The sequence below is a fragment of the Macaca thibetana genome, chromosome 1, assembly GCF_024542745.1.
Source record: "Macaca thibetana thibetana isolate TM-01 chromosome 1, ASM2454274v1, whole genome shotgun sequence".
NCBI lineage: Eukaryota > Metazoa > Chordata > Mammalia > Primates > Cercopithecidae > Macaca > Macaca thibetana.
In genome coordinates this window covers 107,404,848-107,425,372 of record NC_065578.1, presented here as the reverse complement: position 1 = coordinate 107,425,372, position 20,525 = coordinate 107,404,848, and the positions used below count along the sequence as shown (strand labels likewise).

At 38.6% G+C, this 20,525-nt stretch overlaps 1 protein-coding gene across 2 annotated transcripts in view; it reads left to right on the top strand.

Annotated features, from left to right (window-relative positions):
* LOC126929676 (calcium-binding mitochondrial carrier protein SCaMC-1) overlaps positions 1-20,525 on the top strand; it is a 55,791-nt gene that overhangs the window by 2,116 nt on the left and 33,150 nt on the right. Inside the window, exons 1-3 of one of the 2 annotated variants that reach the window (XM_050746257.1) lie at positions 6,599-6,937; positions 13,610-13,736; positions 17,517-17,604. In XM_050746257.1, the coding sequence (XP_050602214.1) occupies positions 6,659-6,937; positions 13,610-13,736; positions 17,517-17,604 (494 nt within the window). In that variant the 5' untranslated portion in view covers positions 6,599-6,658. Of the gene's footprint in view, positions 1-6,598; positions 6,938-13,609; positions 13,737-17,516; positions 17,605-20,525 lie in introns of those variants that run through there. The other variant, XM_050746263.1, reaches the window with a different exon arrangement.

The window sequence follows — 20,525 nt, the reverse complement described above, 5'->3', positions numbered from 1 at the left end:
CTGAGCAATTTCGTTTTCTCTGAGTCATCTTAACTGTGCCCCTGAACTTCTGCCCCTTTAGTAGGGTGGAGATATGTGGAAATTCTCCAACCCTGTTGAAGCGTTCCCTGACACTGGCATTCTCTATCCAAAGAGGGAAAGTGATTAGGTTACTGTGAGGGCCTACAACTGTTATACTGTTATATTTAACTTCTCTTTTAATGTCTTTGGTAGTTACAGGCCTCTTCAGTTTACTGTTTCTTCTAGAGTCAGATTTAGTAAGTTACAATTTTCTTTTTTGAAACTGCCCATTCTATCCAAGGTTCATAATACTCGCTGATGATTTTATAAAACTTCTGACTATATCTGTAGGTAGGTTCTCTATTTCATTCCTCATATCTATCCTTTTCTCCCCTTCAATCTTGCCAAAGTTTTGTGTATTTTATTAATATTTTGAAAGAATCAACTTTTGGTACTTTTTGCTGATTGTCCCAGAAATGGCCCTGTTGGAGTTCCCCACCATGTCCAATCATTGGCTGGAAGCAGCCCAGGAAAGAGACGGCCTTGCTGCAGTGCATCAGCAGATGCCAGGGCTAGAGGCTAGAGGGTGGAAGTCGACTGTGTTCCTTACAGTAGGCGCCTTTGAAGGGAGATCTCAGTGGTACAACTCCATAGTCCCTACAATATACAAAAGCTCTTTGGAGTCCTCAGTGATTTTTAAGATTGTAAAGGGATCCTGAGATCAAAAAGCTTGAGAATCGCTGCTGTACCATCTTTTTTATATAACTGCATCATATTCTGTTATATGTATGTATCGTAGTATATGTTACCAATTCTTTTTAAACCACCATTTAGCTTACTGATAGTTTAAAAACGATGTAAGTGAAATTGCAATGAATATCCTTTGTATTCATTTTCTCATTCTGGTCCAGTTACTTTCATAGGATAAATTTTGAGAAGTGGACATTGCTGAGTCTGAAGGTAACACGCATTTTAAATTGGGATACATATTGCCTTTCGGAAACCTTGGACCCATTTTCACTCTTTTTTGACTGACAGTGCTTGCTTCTCCACATCCTCATTCATTCAGGGTATCAGTCTTTATAAAGTCTCCTATTCTGCAGGTGGAATTCCTTTTCACTTCCTATCTTAGTCCATTTAGTGTTGCTGTAATGGAATACCTGAGACTGGGTAATTTATAAAGAAAAGACATTTATTTAGCTCACAGTTCTGCAGGCTGGGAAGTTTAAGAAGTGTGGTGCTGGCATCTGCTGGGCTTCTGGTGAGGGCTTTTCTGCTGTATCATAACATGGTGGAAAGTCAATTGGAAGTGGACATGTGTGAAGAAGCAAAATATGAGAGTTGTTCTGGCTTTATAACAACCGAGCCTCGAGGGAACTGATCCATTCCTGAGGGAACTAATTCAGTCTCATGAGAGAGAGAACTCACTCACTACTGCAAGAATGGCACCAAGCCATTCATGAGGGATCTGCCTCTGTGACCCTGACACCTCCTGCTAGGTCCCTCCTCCCAACATGGCCACATCAGGGATAAGACTTCAACGTGAGTTTTTGTGGGGACAGGCAAAACATAGTACTTGCTTTGCCTTTTTGTTCTCTTCACACCCTCCACAGGATTGCATTATGCCTACCCATTTGGTGAGGGCAGTCTTCTTTAATTGGTTTACTGATTCAAATGCTACCCTCCTCCAGAGACATCCTCACAGACACACTCAGAAATCATGTTTTACCAGCTATCTGGGCATCCCTTAGTCCAGACAAGTTGATACATAAAATTAACCATCACACGTGGGATAGAATTAGGATTACATTTATGGGGGGAAATTTCAGAGGTGTGTCAGGGGTTTGTGTAATGTCAAGGAGTGGGGAGATTGGCCACTTGGGCATAGAAATGAGAACTGTGGGATGTCTCTTCAGTGGAAAGTTTCAAGATAGTAGTTTGTATTGAAACCAAAACTCAGCTTGAAGCGAAATCTCTATAAACTTTCATCTGATTTGATCTCATCTCCGTGTTTCCAAGCATTTGTAATGAATTGAGCATTTAGAAGAGAACAAATTTCTGTTTAAGTTTCTTTAGATTTTAGATGGAAAGAATGTAGAAATAAGAGTAGAATGTAGAAATAGGCATAAGGACTATAATAGCTAACCATTACTAAATGTTCCAGAATTATCCAGGGAAGAGAAAAGAATTCAAGGCAAGTCCTGAGACAAAATTAAGAACCAATTAGAAGTGAAAGCGTACTTTTTTTTTTTTCTGATATGACCTTTGTTTTCTATATGTTCCAAATCTCATTATGAAATTAGTAAAAAATTAAAGTTAAAAATTAGAGAAAATTCACATTAAGTTCTCCTACGACTCAGTAGTATAAGGGTATAGACTGAGAGTAGAATGTAGTATGAGAACAAGAAGATACAGTATTTAACATTACTAATTTTCTCATACTTGTCTAGTAATCCTATTTCCTTTTAAAAATCTTCAGTTATTTTCTTCTCTTTATGCACCTCCTTCTCCCTCTCCTCTTCCTCCTTCTACCCCCATCTTCTTTCTTTTTGTGGAGCCCTCAAGAATGGGATTAGTGCCTGTATAAAAGTGACCCAGAAGAGCTTCCTTGCCCCTTCTACCGTGTGAGGACACTGAGAAAACAGTGGTCCATGGAACCAGAAAGTGGGTCCTCACTAGACACTAAATCTCCTAGCACCTTGATCGAGGACTTCCAGTATCTGGAACTGCAAGAAATCAATGCTTATTGTTTAAGTAAGCCAATAGTATTTTTGTCATAGCAGCCCAGATGGACTAGGACAATTGCCAAGAACAAGAAGGGAAGCAGCAAGCTACAAAAGGTTCCATCCTTGGTATGAATTGACTGTGTAACCCTTGTCAAGTTTGAGCCTTACTGGAGCTTTACTTTCTTCTTCTTAAAATGCAGATATCTTGCCTGCGTCCTGAACAGAGCTTTTAACAAGGTCATATGTGGCTGAATATGAAATTTCATGTTAAAAAACCCTTTAAAATGTGGCGTCCCATTTACTAGCTGGTAAACTTCTTGAGGACCCTCTGTGCCCGTGGGTATGAAGTGTATGCCGAATGATCACCCAGTGTTAGAGGAGTGTGTGGACTGGTAACCTGATTTAAGGGCCCTTCTAACTCTTACATTCTATGATTTTTTTTATTCTGTCTTTAAATTTTTACATTTACAATCACAGAAAAAATAGTCACATAGAAGAATAGTAGCTTAGCAAATGTTTATTGCATTGAATGGAATCAGGATTCACTCCATTAAGTAATTCCTCTGTTAACAAGGAGAGTTCATTCCATTTTTATTTCATTAATATTGCTTTTTTTTTTTTTTTTTTTTCTGGAGACAGAATCTCGCTCTATCAGCCAGGCTGGAGTACAGTGGTGCGATCTCGGCTCACTGCAGCCTCTGCTTCCTGGATTCAAGCGATTTTTGTGCCTCAGCCTCCTAAGCAGCTGAGATTACAGGCACATGCCACCACACCTGGTTAATTTTTGTGTTTTCTAGTAGAGATGGGGTTTTGCCATATTGGCCAGGCTGGTCTTGAATTCGTGGCCTCTAGTGATCTGCCTGCCTCTGCCTCTGAAAGTGCTGAGATTACAGGCATGAGCCACCATGGCTGGCCCATTTACTTAATATTTTAATTGTCAGACACTTTATGGTTTCTGGCACAATATTAAGGAGACATGATATAGAAATGATAGGGTGAATTTTAGGGCATCACAACAGAAAGATTATGGTATAAGAAAAACAATGAAATTCCAACTACATTTCTATCAAATGTTCTAAAATATATAAAATCTGTATCTTTTGTGTTTTCTCCTGATTTATATTCCAAATTTGATGTTACCCTTCTCTGCAGAAATAAAGTGTCTGAAAGAATGAAAAAATGGAAGAATTCTTTAGTAAGGCATAAAATACCCTTTCAATCTTTGTAGCATTCTAAGCCTTTTCAGTCACCTTTCCAAACTCTCAACATGCCATATTCCCTGACTAGACCACAACTGTGTACATTGATCCCTTTATTTTCTTCTCTCTGCCTGAGATTTCTTTCATTCCCCCTTCTCTGCCTGGTATATGATTCCCATTGTTTAAGGGCACAGCTAACCTTTATAATTTTCCTAGCCCACTTTCTTTATTGGTATTCCGGAAAAAACATTTAGAAAGAAGCTTCCACAAGACAACATTCTGTAATACACTGCTTATTTTGACCATGCCGAGTTCAAAAATCTTATCTTTTTAAGGATCAAATGGAGCCCACCAAGTTATCTATATTTGACAGGATTTATGAAAATAAAAGGATTTGTTGAGAAAGTTTGAAGCCTAACCCTGAAATGTGGATCGTAGTGTTTACTACACATGAACTGGTTTAGTGGATATAATGGTTATTATTACAGGCTGTGGAAACAACAGGGTTCAAATGTTTTCACCACTTGCTAGACTGTGGCCTTGGGCATGTTATTTAATGCCTGGAGGCCTCAAATGTTAACTACAAATGGTAAGAACTACCCAGTAACTTAGCATAAATAGTAAATTCATTCATTTAATATTTTCAAACAGTGCCAGACATGTTTAATGAACTGGTGATATAGTGGTAAACAAGACCTACGGTGTTCTTCATTGTATTCCCGACACCCTCCCTATAGTAAATACCGACAGCCTTCTTCACTGTATTCTCAACACCCTCCCTATAGTAAATAGGTCTGCGTGTGTTGCATAGGTGCTTGGGGAATAAAAAATAATAAGCAAATAATGAACAGGGTAATTTCAAAAAGCGGAAAGAGCTATTCAACAAAAATACCTGCCTTTTATTAGATGAAACTCTCAACTCTATGGTTTGCTCTCTCCTGTCAGTTCTGTTAAATGCCGTCAGTCTGTGTTCCTTATCACCCTGGCCATGATTTCTGTCTTTTCTGCTTGGTCTTGTAAACTCTAACCCAAGGCTCATTCTCTGCCTGGCTATCTGCCTTCTGTGGCTCTTTGCCACTACCTACATTCTCTGTGATGCACAGGGAAGCACCATTCCCTGTGGACCATAAAATTCTCTTTTTGAAAGAATTCATTCTTGATTGGGCCACAGCACATCTTTTGAAACAGCATTAGACATTTGCCACTGCTCAACAGCTCTGGGGGAAAATGTTGATTGAGAAGCATACAGTGGTTTTTTTTGACTAACCATGGTGCAACCTCCTCCCAGGGGAAACTTACGAGTATTTCAGGGACATGTGATGGTCCATTTATGTCCCCAGTATCTGACATGATGGGTGGTGTAGAGCAAGAGCTAACAGATAATGGCTAAATTAATTTTCTTTTTGAATTTTAATATTCAACTTTTTAGGGTACCCAATCTCCATATTTAGGAAAATAAATTACATAAAAAGTAGAGAGTTTTTATTGTGAAACTGCACCTCCACATTCCCTGTGGTGCAGGATGAGGGACCACAGGTGTTTGTCTGGGGGAACCAGGGCCCTCTGTGGTTCCAGAGGGTGAGGATTAAGAGGAAGCCCTGGATAGTGTTTATGAGTATCTCCTAACTTCTCTCTGGGACTCAAGATCACTGAACTTTTGCCTATTTTGAGATCATCTTTACAATCCAGCCACTAACAGCTGAAGGATAGGCTTGCCCTGGAGCCATTGTAGTGGTTAGATGAAGATAAAAGATAAAAAACTGTGAGGGGAGGTGTCACGGAAGAAACAGCCCATGTGGGCAGATTTTCATTCAATTCTTAGTCTTTATTACAGCAATTCTCCAGTGCTGCAACCTTAGAAAACGATTCCTACAACACAGTGTAGGTACCCATCAGCAGCAGATTGGATAAAGAAAATGTGGTACATACACACCATGGAATACTATGCAGCCATAAGAAAGAACAAAATCATGTCCTTTACAGCAACATGAATGCAGCTGGAAGCCAATAACTTAAATGAATTAATGTACTAACAGAAAAACAAATACTGTGTTCTCACTTATAGGAGGGGAGCTAAACCTTGGGTAAATGGGGCATAAACATGGGAATAATAGACACCAGGGACTCCAAAAGGAGGGAGGGAGGGAGGAGGGCAAGGGCTGGAAAAACTTCCTACTGCGTACTTTGTTCACAATCTGGTTGATGGAACCATTAGGACCTCAAACCCCAGTATCACACAGTATACCCTTGTAGCAAGCTGATGGTGTAACCCCTGAATCTACAATAAAATTATTTTATTTTTAAAAATCATTATAAAGATTTTTAAAAAGAAGGATTCCTAGACAGGTGCAGCAAAACAATTTTTTTTTAAATGTTGGCAGGCCCCCACCGCCAATCACTTATGCTACAATAGCCCATGTCCCAACATTCCCGACCTACTCTCCAAAAAGAAGTTTTTAGATGGCCCTAAAGTTTTTAGATCTAGTTTTAGATGGCCCTGTGCTGGGTTCTCCCTGGAAGGTTCTGGGGAAAGGGGTGTGACTTGCCCCAACTGGACTTTTCCTGGAGTGGGAGCCCGCACTTCTGATCAGACGTGAGTGCGGCAGGAACTCCGCGGTCTCTCAGCGAAGCCCCAAGTGCGGTCCCACCGAGGTCCCGGTCCTGGGCCCTGCGCGCTCGCGCCTTTGCGCTGGAGCCGTTAGGATGAGCCCTCTCCTTCCAGCGCTTTAACTGATGAAGGTGCTTTGTGTTTGCGCCCCTGAGGAGGATGCTGTCTTAGGCCTCTTCCCACTGGCCGTGTGGTGGGCAGAGATCCCCCTTGGTCCGTCGCACTTCCACCCCGCTGGGGCTCACTCCGGCCTCGGAGCTAGGAGGGAGACATCCTCGATGGACTCCCTCTACGGAGATCTCTTTTGGTACCTGGACTATAATGAGGATGGGGCCTTGGACATTTCTGAGCTTCAGGAAGGCCTGGAGGATATAGGGGCCATTCAGTCTCTAGAGGAAGCGAAGGTGGGTCTCACTGGCGCTGTTAATCAGAGAGACGTTGGGGCTGGGAGCCCTGGAGAGGCACTGGGCAGAGAGGGCAAAATTTACATGTTCTCATGCTTGACCTGGGCCCACTGCAGTGTTCAGGTGGTTGACCAACGTTAACTGTTTACTAAGAATAACACAACACAGCTAACACATTTCTCAAGTATTTTTCTCCGTTTTCTCCCTGGCTGTAGTAAAATCTCCAACTTCAGATTGCTGTCAAGATGTTGGCTACATACAGCCTTGTCTTAAGAGTCACCTTGTTCAATGTGCTCACCTGTCAGTCACCCAGAGGGGCGTCTAGGCCAAAGATGGCGCCCTCCCCAGTTCAGAGAACTGGGATAATCACTCTACATGTATTTGGGAGTGGGGTGGTGATTGGAAATTTTCTGATGTTATGTTTTGATTTCTGTTCCTGGAAGGGCGGCAGTATAAGTGGCTTGTACTCTTGGGTTTCACTAGTGCTGAGGTTTCCTCATAATATGTCTTAATAATAGACCCTAGTTATCAGTACTGAGCTTAGGCTAACCCTTCTCTTTCCCAGCAGGCTAACGTACAGGCTCCTTCTCAGCAATGCCTCGTAGATACTCCTATTGCAGTATTTCCAAGTCATTTTCCATTTGGAATTCATTGTTGTATATAATAATTACTTTATAAGTATATTTGCTCTTTGGATGTTTGACCCAGTAGACTGGGAGATCCATGGGCATGCGGCCTATTGAATTTATTTTGGATAATTGGTACTTTGTGCCCAAAAAGCTGTCAGTTGACATGTTAAAATTTAGTAAAACTCTTTCTATTAGCCACATGAACTTTGGGAGTATTGAAGCTCCATTTAGTCATGGGTCAGTTCTAGTTTGAGCACATTCTATATTCCAAGCCCTGTACCCTGGTATCCTCATCTGTTGTATCAGAGGCCTGGACTGTGTACTTTCTGTGGACCAATTCAGTCCAAAATGTTATTTCTGCAAAGCTTATCTGGATTTTTAATTTCTAGAAAAAAAAGTGTTTCTCCTTTTAAAGTTAAGTGTTCTTGTTCGGGTGCAGTGGCTCATGCCTGTAATCCCACCACTTTGGGAGGCCAAGGCAGGTGGATCACTTGGGGCCAGGAGTTCAAGACCTGGTTGGCCAATATGGTAAAACCCGATCTCTACTAAAAATATAAAAATTAGCCAGGTGTGGTGGTGGGTGTGTGTAGTCCCAGGAGGCTGAGGCAGGAGAATCACTTGAGCCTGGGAGGCAGAGGTTGCAGCAAGCTGAGATTGTGTCACTGCATTCCAGCCTGGGCGACAGAGTGACTCCATCTCAAAAAAAAAAAAAAGAAAAGAAAAAAGTTAAGTGTTCTTCATATTTGTTTAAAGACACTCATATTTAGATTTGCAAGTGTGACTTGTGTTCGTTTATTTGATACAAACTAGCCTTTCATAAGAAATTATGGGTTAGGCCATCAAGTCGAATCTTTTGAAACACATTTCTTCCTTATTGAAACAAAAGGTTTGCAGATCTGTCTTGCATTTTTGGCAAGGAGGCTTTGTGTACCTAGTGGTGACTGACGAGGGTTCACATGTCAAAACCCAAGGGAGGGGTATCCCCAGAGAATTCTGCACCAACCACACAGAACATTCTGTTTCAGAAGAGCACCGTTGTGACTTCTCCTCAGGTGGCAGTCACATCACTAGGAAGTTTTGATATGAAGTCTCTTCCCACACATCTCTACCTCCCCTAGTAGGAAAATTTGTTTATATAGACAAAACTCAACTGATAAAAAAAAAAAAAAGAAAGAAATGGTACTTACATTGTCGTATTAAGATACAAAAGCAATAACTTTTTGTTGTGAAAATGGTCTGTTTTTTGAACAATATATTGTTTTGTTTTTTCCTGTGAAAGTTGAGAAACTAAGTATATGAAGAGATAATGGTCAGACCATAAATAAAAATAGAACTTTGACTCAAAATTTACAGCAGTCTGCCCAGAAAACCAGCCCTTTATCTAAAATAAACAGACCAGGAAACCAGCCTATTATGTCAGACTTATAGGAAGTCAGGTTACTATCTCTAGAGACAATACACAAAGCTATGCAATAACTGCTGTAACAGCCCCAAATGGTCAGAATTTGATTAATGACTGACAGCCCCTCTAATTTTTTTCTTCACTTCCAACTTAGGACAAACCAGAGAAAGTTAAATATGCACCACCTACTAATCAAATAGGATGCCCTGTTTCTATTGAGCCCACTTACAGCTTCCCTGGGCCAGCAGCCCCCAGTCAGGAAATGCCTGAAGCCTTCCCTTTTTCCCACTGTAAAGTTTTCCCTCTCCTCTTCCTGCCTTTGAGTCTCTCTCAATACGCAAGTGAGAGTGTGTGACTGCCTTGCTATAGCAAGCTTGGGCCAGGTAGATTTTGCTTTTCTCATTTGATTGGTCTTTTATTTCTACAAGGAACATACAGGAAAATTTAAAAGGGAATCCATTCCTAGTCTTTCATGTTATAGTAGTCCCCTTTTATCTGCAGGGGAGCATATTTTCCAAGATCCCCACTGAATACCTGAAACTGGGGGGTAATATTGAATCCTGTATATACCATATATATATACACACACACATATGTATATTTTAGTTTTTTTTTTTTTACTTTAATTAGTTTTAGCTCTTTTTTTTTTTTTTTTGAGATGGAGTCTCACTCTGTTGCCCAGGCTGGAGTGCAGGGGTGCAATCTCGGCTCACTGCAACCTCTCTCTACTGGGTTCAAGCAGTTCTTGTGCCTCAACCTCCAGAGTATCTGGGACTGCAGGCATATGCCACCATGCCTGGCTAATTTTTTTAAATTTTAGTAGAAATGGGATTTCACCAAGTTGGGCAGACTAGTCTCGAACTTCTGACCTCAAGTGATCCGCCCACCTTGGCCTCCGAAAGTGCTGGTGGGCCACCGCGCCTGGCCATAGACTATATATTTTTGATCTGATAACTGGTATGGCTACTAAGTGACTAACAGGCAAGTAGCATCTATAGTGTGGATATGCTGGATGAAAGGACATTCACCTTCTGGGCTGGATGGCACAGAATGTTGAGAGAGTTCATCATGCTACTCAGAATGGTGTGCAATTTAAAACTTATGAGTTGTTTGTTTCTGGAGTTTTCCATTTAATAGTTTGATTAAATGATTGATTAATAGACCATGATTGACCGCAGGTAACTGAAACTGTAGAAAGTGAAACTGTGGATAAGGGATGACTATTGTATTGATAAGTCAGACTCATTAGGCAATCATAACTCTTGATTTACCACAAGAAATGCTGGATGGGTTAAAAAAAAAAAACTATTCGAAATTTTTTTGAAAAAAACAAAACAAAACTGACCTTTAGCTTGTTACTTCCAAAATGGTAGTGAAAACTGCGGTCCCAAAGAGTGAAAGGAACCAATGACTAAGAGAAAATCTTGTTTTCAGGATGACAGATTAAAAAATAAGCAACTTGCTGAAACACTGAAAATCTCTCCACTTATAACACAAAATTAGTTAAAACTGGTTGGAATGAATATGGTCAACTCAAGTCTGCACAGAACGAACTTGCTGATGTTACAGCCCAAATTTCCACCACGTATTTTATACTAACTCCCCCCAGATTTTCACTAACAATCCGTGAGGTAGCATGAAGAGATAACTATGCATGCCTAAGGTCGTGGGAGACCTCCCCCTTTCCTTCCACCAATCACCCACTAATCCAGAATCTGCCCCCAAACCTTTTCTAATAAAATGACTACCTTAAAGCCAGCACAGGGAGACAGATTTGAGTTGGACTCCTGTCTTCTTGTGGGTCATCTTGCAATAAGAAGCTTTTCTTTTCTCAAAACCTGGTGTTATAGTATTGACTTCTAGTTCATTGGGCAGCAAGCCCCTTTTGGTCAGTGACTATTCTTGTTCACTGATGTTTCCATTGGCCAAAATATAAACCTCTTACAGGAAACTTCAGTACATAAATGGCGCCACAGAATGCTGTGAATTTTCTCTTGGATTGTAGCAGGTTACTGTACTGAATACTGTAGGCAGTTTTAACACACTAAGTATTTGTGTATCCAAACACAGAAAAGGTACAGTAAAAATATGGTAATTTTATTCAACTTTTAGTTTAGATTCAGGGGGTATGTGTACATTTGTTACAAGGGTATATTGCAGGATACTGAGGTTTGGTGTACAATTGAACCCTGTCACTCAGGTAGTGAGCATAGTACCCAATCGATAATTTTTCAACCCTTTCCCATTCCCTCCCCATTCTTGTAGTCCCCAGTTTCTGCTGTTTCCATCTTTATATCCCTGTGCACCCCATGTTTTGCTCACATGTATATGTAAGAACATGTGGTTTTTGGTTTTCTATTTCTGCGTTAATTCGCTTAGGATAATGGCCATCAGCTGCAGCCATGTTGCTGTAGAGGACATGGTTTTATTATTTTTTATGGCTGTGTAGTATTCCATGGTGAAAATATGGTACTATAATCCTACTAAACCACTGTCATATATGAGGTCTGTCATTGACTGAACTGTATACAGTGCATGAATATATATACACATATATATATAATGTCATCCATTTTGTGTATTATTAGATTTGATTTGCTAGTATTTTTTGTAGGAGTTTTGCATCTTTTTCACTAGTTGACATTGCTTGTAATTTTCCTTTTTTTTTTGTGATGTCCCTGTTAGGTTTTAGAATCAAGTGTATACCCACCTCATAAAATGGGTTGGCAAATGTTCCCACCCTTTCAATTCTCTGGAAAATTGGTGTTTTTTTTTTCCTTAAAGTTTGGTAGACATTATTGTTAAAACCATGTGGGCCTCGATTTTTCTTCATGGGAATGTTTACAAATTACACTTTACATTTCTTTAAAATCTGAGTATAGGGCTACTCAGAATTTCTGCTGTCTTCTGTCAGTTTTTAATAAGTTTTTATAGGCGTTTGTTATCTCACGTTCACATTTTTGATATAAAGCTGTTCATAATATCATTAATGTCTATAGTGTCTAGTAGTTTCCATCTTTACTTTCTGACATTAGTTATTGGCCAGTTTTGTCTATAGTGGCCATTAATGTCTATAGTGTCTAGTAGTTTCCATCTTTACTTTCTGACACTAGTTATTGGCCAGTTTTAGGAGTTTATCAATTTTAAGAGTCTTTTCAAAGAACTGTCTTTTGGCTTTGTTAATCTTCCCAATGACGTGTTTTCTTTCTCATTACGTTTTGCTCCTTATTTCCTTCAACTTCTTTTTTGCTTCATTTTTAAATAATTTCCTGAGATTGAGATAAGCCTCAGTGATTGGTCACTGATTTCCAGTCTTTCTTTTTTTCTAATTATGAAAGATTAATTACTAAAGATTTTAAACCAGAAATCTTTCTCTAAATGTAGCTTTAGTTGCAGCTCACAAGTTTCAGATCTGTCTCTCTAAGTGTGGAGGTTGGAGATCTGACTATGACCATTAAACTATCCAGTCACAATGTGGCATTATTTTTATTTATTTATTTATTTTTTTGAGATGGAGTTTCACTCTTGTTGCCCAGGCTGGAGTGTAATGTTGTGTGATCTCGGCTCACTGCAACCTCCACCTCCCAGGTTCAAGCAATTCTTCTGCCTCAGCCTCCCAAGTAGCTGGGATTATAGGTATGCACCACCACGCCCAGCTAATTTTGTATTTTAGTAGAGATGGGGGGTTCTCCATGTTGGTCAGGCTGGTCCTGAATTCCTGACCTCAGGTGATCCACCTGCCACAGCCTCCCAAAGTGCTGGGATTACAGGCGTCGGCCACCGAGCCCGGCCCAACTTGGCATTATTTACCTGGAAGAGTATGACCATCAGAACAGTAGAATTTGTAATCTTTGAGTGGGTGATTGTGAGTGTCATAATAGGTAGATAGGTTATATTTTGGGTGGTGGTAGGAGAGGGCTTACAGTTTGCTATGACAGCTTTTTATACGGATCATCCTTAGTAAAAGATTATTTAATTTTTGAAATCAAAGGGAAAAACACCATTTTAGGCTTTCTTCTTTCTTTCTTTTTTAGAGACAGGGTCTTTCTCTGTCACCAGGTTAGAATGCAGTGGTGCAGTATAGCTCATTGTAACCTCAAATTCCTGGGCTCAAGTGATCCTCCTATCTCAGCCTCCATGTAGCTAGTATTTATAGGCATGTGCCAACACATCTGGCTAATTTTAAAATTTTTTTATGGAGATGAGGTCTCACTGTGTTGTCCAGTCTGGTCTTGAATCCTGACCTCAAGTGATCCTCCCCCATCAGCCTCCCAAAGTGCTGCAATATTTTAAATCCTGTGGTAGGTCAAGTGTTTGTCTTCTATCTTGGGGTTTATAAAGTACATGTCAAGAAATTTAGGGTGTGGTTATATTAGCTTTAAAAATGTCATGTTTTATAAAAATCAGTGCATCATTTTTCTGATTGAAAATTTAACACAAGACCCGGAATCTTTTTTTAGCAGTACAACTACTTTTATTATAGATCTTTGCCATAATGAATGATGATACATCTGGCCAAAAATAGGTACTATAGTCTTTTAGGAAAACAGCCAATCTGCTTGAAATATGTGTAGAAATAATTTAGTGTATCAGCCCATATTGGCAACAACTTCTTTCTAATGTTTTTTGTTCTTTTTATAGAAAATTTTTACTACTGGAGATGTCAACAAAGATGGGAAGCTGGATTTTGAAGAATTTATGAAGTACCTTAAAGACCATGAGAAGAAAATGAAGTTGGCATTTAAGAGTTTAGACAAAAATAATGATGGTGTGTCTTTCTTTTATATTTATCATCAGCTATGAAGAAGCATTTCTCGTGCTTCCAAGAGTCTAAAAGCATGCTTATTTAATCTCTGTGGTTTTAGATGATAATTATTATTTGTGTTAATACTTATTTTTCTTAGTAATATGATTTTTATGTAGAGTTTATATTATTTAGTGAAGAAAACTTATAGATAGCTTTTCTTTTTCATTACTTTGAAATATAATGAATTACATTGCTGAATTATAAACTGTGGGCAGGGCCTGTTGTAAATATTAACTATGGAACATTATGCTGATTTGACTTAAACCTGTAGGTTAAAAATAATAATTGCATTTTCTTGTCCTCTAGGTAAGTGAGATTTGTTTTTATTTGTATACAAGAATGACAATTGTGTAGTCTAAAATTTAAAAAACTTTCAGATTATCTTGCATTTGTTAGTATTTTTGGAAGAATTAATTTAGAGAAGATACTCTGATCCTGGAAATTAGGGGAAAGTAGCATATAAACATATAAGTATGTACCTTCTAGTTAAGAGTATGACTTCTCTATTTTGATTAATAGGTTGGAGTTTCTCTTAATCTGTTTTCTGTTGCTATAACAGAATACCATAGACTGGGTAATTTATGAAGAAATGAAATTTATTTCTTATAGTTCTGGAGGCTGGGAAGTTCAAAGTTGAAGAGCTGAATCTGGTGAGGGCCTCTTACTGTGTCATAACATGCTAGCAGGCATCACAGAGCAAATGCGCTACCTCAGATCTCTCTTCCTCTTATAAAGCCACTAGTCCCATCATGGGGACCCTACTCTGAAGACCTTATCTAATTCTAATTAGAAATAGAGTCTTGAAGCCCTCATCACCAGAGGCAACCTTTAACAGGAAGAGAGAATTTATAAAAATTGTAATGCAGTACCAGACCCCGCCCTACTTGTGAATAGTCAGGGTCATTTCATTTACAGACTTGTTATTAAAGAAACAAGTTAAACAAATACATTGACAGGAGATGTGGTTCATGTCTGAGATAAGCAAACTTTTTTGTCCAGAAGTCCAGATAATAAATATTTTAGCTTTGTGGGTCATGTGGTCTCAGTTGTAGCTACTTATCTCTGCTGTTGTACCTAAAAAGCAGCCATGGACAATATGTAAATGAATGGGGATGGCTGATTTCCAATAAAACTTTATTTCCAAAGATAGTTAATACACCTTATTTGGCTTGAGGGTTATAGTTTGCCATCCCTGATTTACACTGAATATTAAAGTTTAATTCAAAGCAAGTTCCTTCAAACAAACAAACTGAAGTCTTTAAATGGTTTTGAAGATTATTCACATCTGTGACTCTCAGCCAGGAAGAGCTGAGTTTGGGTTGGAAGTAGTACTGTTGAAACATTTGTTGCCCATCAGCCTTACAATATATGCCACCAAGTCTAGCCTTAGTCCAGTCTTCTAGCAAAATTCAGCTTTCTTTCTTCTCTGCAAACTTTCATTCCAACATGGACCATCTGCAGTTCGGATTGTCTTGCGGGTCAGATTGTCTGTGTGCTGTTATGGCAGGCAGTAGCTGAGAGATGGAGCTACCTTAAGATCAATTGCCAGATAATCAGAGGTCAGTCATCCCAGTACATAAGTTGTATACATATCAATTGTTCATTTTATAAAATTCTGAATGAACTAAAGATGAAATTTTGATGGTATATTTGTGGGAAATCCACACAATGTTTCCATAATTTACCATGTTTGTATATTTTAAAACATTGTGGCATTATAGGTTCATATTTTTATTTTTCAGACTTCTTTAATACAAAACATATACAGTTGATCTTCATTATTTGGGGATTCTGTATTTGTGAATTTGCCTACTCAATAAAATTTATCCCAAAAGTAACCCCAAAATATATACTCACAGTACTTTCCCAGGCATTCCTGGACACGCACAGAGCAGTGAAAAACTTGAGTTGCTTAGCATGTACATTCCTAACTAGTAGAATAAGACAACACTCTGCCTTCTTGTTTCAGCTTTCATACTATTAATTAGCAAATATCCCTTTCAAAGTCTATTTTGTGCCAGTTTTTGCATTTTCGTATTTTTATTGGTAATTTCCTTTTTAAAATGTTCACCAAATGTAGTGCTGAAATGCTATCTAGTGTTCCTAAATGCAAGAAAGCCATGGCATGCCTTATGGAGAAAATATATGCATTAGATAAGCTTTGCCCCAAATTCAATGTTAGTGAATCAACAACACACATTAAATGAGGTGCCTTCAAAGAGAAACAGACATAAAACAAGGTTATGTATTAATCAGTTATGAAAGTGTTGTGATCAGAGGCTCACAGGAACCTAACCCTGTTTTTCCTGTAGGAACAATGGTTCGGTATTTGCTAATTCAGTGTTTGCAATGAATATAGAACTTTATGGAACATGATTACTGTGAATAATGAGAATTGAGCATATCTCTTTAAGAGTGCAGTTCTAAAGAAGAATATTCAGAAGGGTATTTGCATAATTTCTTTGCTAACAGATGCTGCCTCTCACTGTCCTTACATGGTCCAGATTCTCATGCTGCTCCTTCCCTCTCCCCAGGAGGATTCTCTCACAATCCTGTCATCTCTCCAGGGTCCTTTCTCCAAGAAAGTCTATCCTTTCACCACTAACAGTAATTTTTGTCTTCCTCTTTTTCTGGAGAAGTCAGCTGCTTATGCTGCTTCAGCATCAGACCCTCTCTTTGTTTTGTTTCATTCTTTTTCATGTACAGTAGTCTTAGGATTCTCATGAGCCTGTGAATTGCTGGAAGGAAATATAGCACTGCTTACATTTATTGCTTCTATTTTATTTTCTATATTCTCTTCCTGTCTTCTGATTGTTCTCCTTCTGTCTACAAACATGCTCTAATTTCCCTAGTATTAAAAATTTTCTATTATTGTTCTTTTTTCCTTGCTCCCCTTATTTTTACTGCCAGATTTTTATTTTTATTTATTTATTTTTGAGACGGAGTCTCACTTTGTCACCAAGGCTGGAGTGCAATGGCACAATCTCAGCTCACTGCAACCTCTGCCTCCCGGCTTCAAGCAATTTTCCTCTCTTAGCCTCCCGAGTAGGTGGGATTATAGGTGCCTGCCACCATGCCTGGCTAATTTTTGTATTTTTAGTAGAGATGGGGTTTCACCATGTTGGCCACACTAGTCTCAAACTGCTGACCTTAGGTGATCCACCCACCTCAGCCTCCCAAAGTGCTGGGATTACAGGTGTGGGCCACCATGCCTGGCCTTTTACTGCCAGATTTTTAAAAGAATAGTCTGTGCTTTAGCTCTATTTCCTCATTTACTACTTCTCTTTAACTCAGCCATATATGATGTTTTGCATAGTAAATGTCTAGTAATTTATTAAAAATGTAGAAATAGATACTTTTTAAATGACTAGATCCTACTTTAATTGAATTTGTCTTAGAGTTAGAATATCTTGATTTGGATCTTAGTTCTGCTACTTCTTAATTACATTACTTGGTAAGGCCACTTGAGAAGTTGGTCTCTTTGGGGGAATATTATTTATCTATAAGGCTGTTATAATTACTGAATTTTTAAAAAATGTGTGTTTATTTGTTTAATGTATTTGTTACATTTTTAGTATTGATGTTGGGATAGGCATTTAAGCAAATCTATAACTCACCTACATGCATAATTTTGCCTTAATCAGTTTAAAGCTTTCTCTTAAATGAGAGATTTGAAATTCATGATTTCTGTGGCTCTTGTCAGTTCTGAGTTTTATTTTTGCCCTTTTTATTTTTTTAAAGGAAAAATTGAGGCTTCAGAAATTGTCCAGTCTCTCCAGACACTGGGTCTGACTATTTCTGAACAACAAGCAGAGTTGATTCTTCAAAGGTAAGCTCTTCATGTTGGTCAACAATTGACTTTCACTTTAATATCCTGCATTAGAACTCTGTGTTTGTAAGTGTGGCTTTAAAACACCTCCCTAGTCTTCATTATGTATGTCCAAGATCTCTTTGTCTTTTTTCCTCCGATTTATGTAACTTTTTTTTTTTTTTTGAGATGGAGTCTTACTCTGTTGCCCAGCTGGAGTGCAATGGTGTGATCTCAGCTCACTGCAACCTCCACCTCCCACGTTCGAGTAATTTTCCTGCCTCATGCTCCCGAGTGGTTGGGACTACAGGCACGTGCCACCACGCCTGGCTATTTTTTTTTATTTTTAGTAGAGACGGTTTCACCATATTGGCCAGGCTCATCTTGAACTCCTGACATCAGGTGATCCACCTGCCTTGGACTCCCAAAGTGCTGGGATTACAGGAGTGAGCCACTGCGCCCAGCCGGCAGCTTTACTGAGTTGTAATTCACATACCATAAATTCACTTTTCTAAAGTATACAATTAAGTGATTTAAAACATTTATTCATTTTTAAATTGACAATTTTATGTGTTTATCATGTACAACATGATGTTTTGAAGTATATATACATTGTGGAGTGACTAAGTCTAGCTAATTAACATGATACATCTCATATTTAATGATTTCTGTGGTGAGAACACTTTACATCCATTCTCTTAGTATTTTTCAAGAATATATTATTATTAATTATAGTCTTCATGTTGTACAGTGGAGCTCTTGAGCTTATTTCTCATGTCAAGCTGAAATTGTGGGTCCTTTAACACAAACCATACCCCACTCCCAAAGTATTCTGCTCTCTGCTTCTATGAGATTAACTTTTTCTGATTCCACATGAGTGAGATCATGCAGTATTTGTCTTTACCTGGCTTATTACATTCATGTTGTTACAAATAACAGGATTTCCTTCTTTTTTATGGCTGAACAGTTTTCTCTTGTGTATGTGTAGCACATTTTCTCTGTTCATGCATTGGTGGACACTTAGGTTGATTCCATATCTTGGCTATTATGAATAGTGCTATAATGAACATGGGAATGCACATGGCTCTTTGATATATTGATTTCATTTTATATATGTATATATATGTATACACACACACATACATACAGTGGTGGGATTGTAGGATCATATGGTAGTTCTGTATTTAACTTTTAAAGGAACTCCATACTGCTTTTCATAATGGCTGTATTAATTTACCTCCTCACCAACAGGGTGCAAAAATTCCCTTTTCTCTACATACTTGCCAACACTTGTTATCTTTTGTCTCTTTGGTAATCGTCATTCTAAGTGTAGTATGAGGTGATATCTCATTGTGGTTTTTATTTGCATTTTTATGGTAATTAGTGATATTGAGCTTTTTTTTTTTCTTGTACATTTTGGACATTTGTATGTCTTTGAAAGATGTCTATTGGGGTTTTTTGGTTGTTTATTTGAGGTTTTTTGTTTTTATGTAGGCATTTACTGCCATAAACTTTGCTCTTAAAACTGCTTTTGCTGTGTTCCATGGGTTTTGGTAGGCTGTGTTTCCATTTTTTTTCATCTCAGGAAATTTTTGAATTTTGCTTTCAGTTTCTTCATTGACCCACTGATCATTCAGGAGCATGTTGTTCAATTTCCATGTATTTGTGAATTTGCTGAAGCACCTCTGTTACTGATTTCTAATTTTTTATTATTGTGGTCAGAAAAGAAACTTGATATGATTTCCTTCTGCTTAAATTTGTTAAGACTTGTTTAGTGGCCTAACATGTGATATCTCCTGGTGCGCCCTGGTGCATGTTCCATATGCAGTTGAGAAGAATGTGTATTCTCTTGCCATTAGGTGAAATGTTTTATGTCTGATCTGTCCATTTGTTCTAGAGTATAGTTTAAATCTGATGTTTCTTACTGATTTTCTGTTGAGATGATTTGTCCATTGCTGAAGGTAGTGTGTTGAAGTCCCCTAGTATTGCTGTATTGCAGTCTATCTTTGTTGTTGTTGTTGTTGTTGTTGTTTTTGAGACGGAGTCTCCTCTGTTGCCAGGCTGGAGTGCAGTGGCGGGGTCTCGGCTCACTGCAGCCTCCGCCTCCCAGTTCAAGTGATTCTCCTGCCTCAGCCTCCTGAGTAGCTGGGGCTACAGGCACCTGCCACCACTCCCAGCTAATTTTTGTATTTTTAGTAAAAACAGGGTTTCACCATGTTGGCCAGGATGGTCTTGATCTCTTGACTTAATGATCCACCCGCCTTGGCCTCCCAAAGTGCTGGGATTACAGACATGAGCCACCGCGCCTGGCCAATGTTTGGTATTTATCTTTAGGTGTACTGATGTTGGGTTCATATATATTTATAAAAAACAATAGCTACGTAATTTATTAAGGGATATGCAATGTAAAATATATAAATTGTGACATTGAAAATTCAAAATGGGAGAACTGGAGTAAAAGTGCCTTCATATAACTTATTGTTATATTCTCTTATTGAATTGACCCTTGTATCATTATATAGGATCTTTGTTTCTCCTTTACACTTTCTGACTTAAAGTTTGTTTAATATGATATAAGTATACTCCTGCTCTCTTTTGGTTTCTGTTTCCATGGAATATCTTTTTCCATTCCTTCACCATCAGTCTGTGTGTGTATTTACAGATGAAATGAGTCTGTCATGGGCAGCATATAGTTGGATCTAGTTTTATTTATCCACTCAGACCCTATGTTTTTTGATTGGATAATTTAATCCATTCATGTTCAAGGTAATTATTGATAAGTAAGGACTTTGTACTGCCATTTTGCTTATTGTTTCATGGTTCTTTTGTAGATCCTTTATTCTTTTCTTCCTCTCTTGCTGTCTTTTTTTTGTGGTGAAGTGATTTTCTCTAGTGGTATGTTTTGATTTCTTGCTTTTTAGTTTTTGTGTGTCTCCTATTGG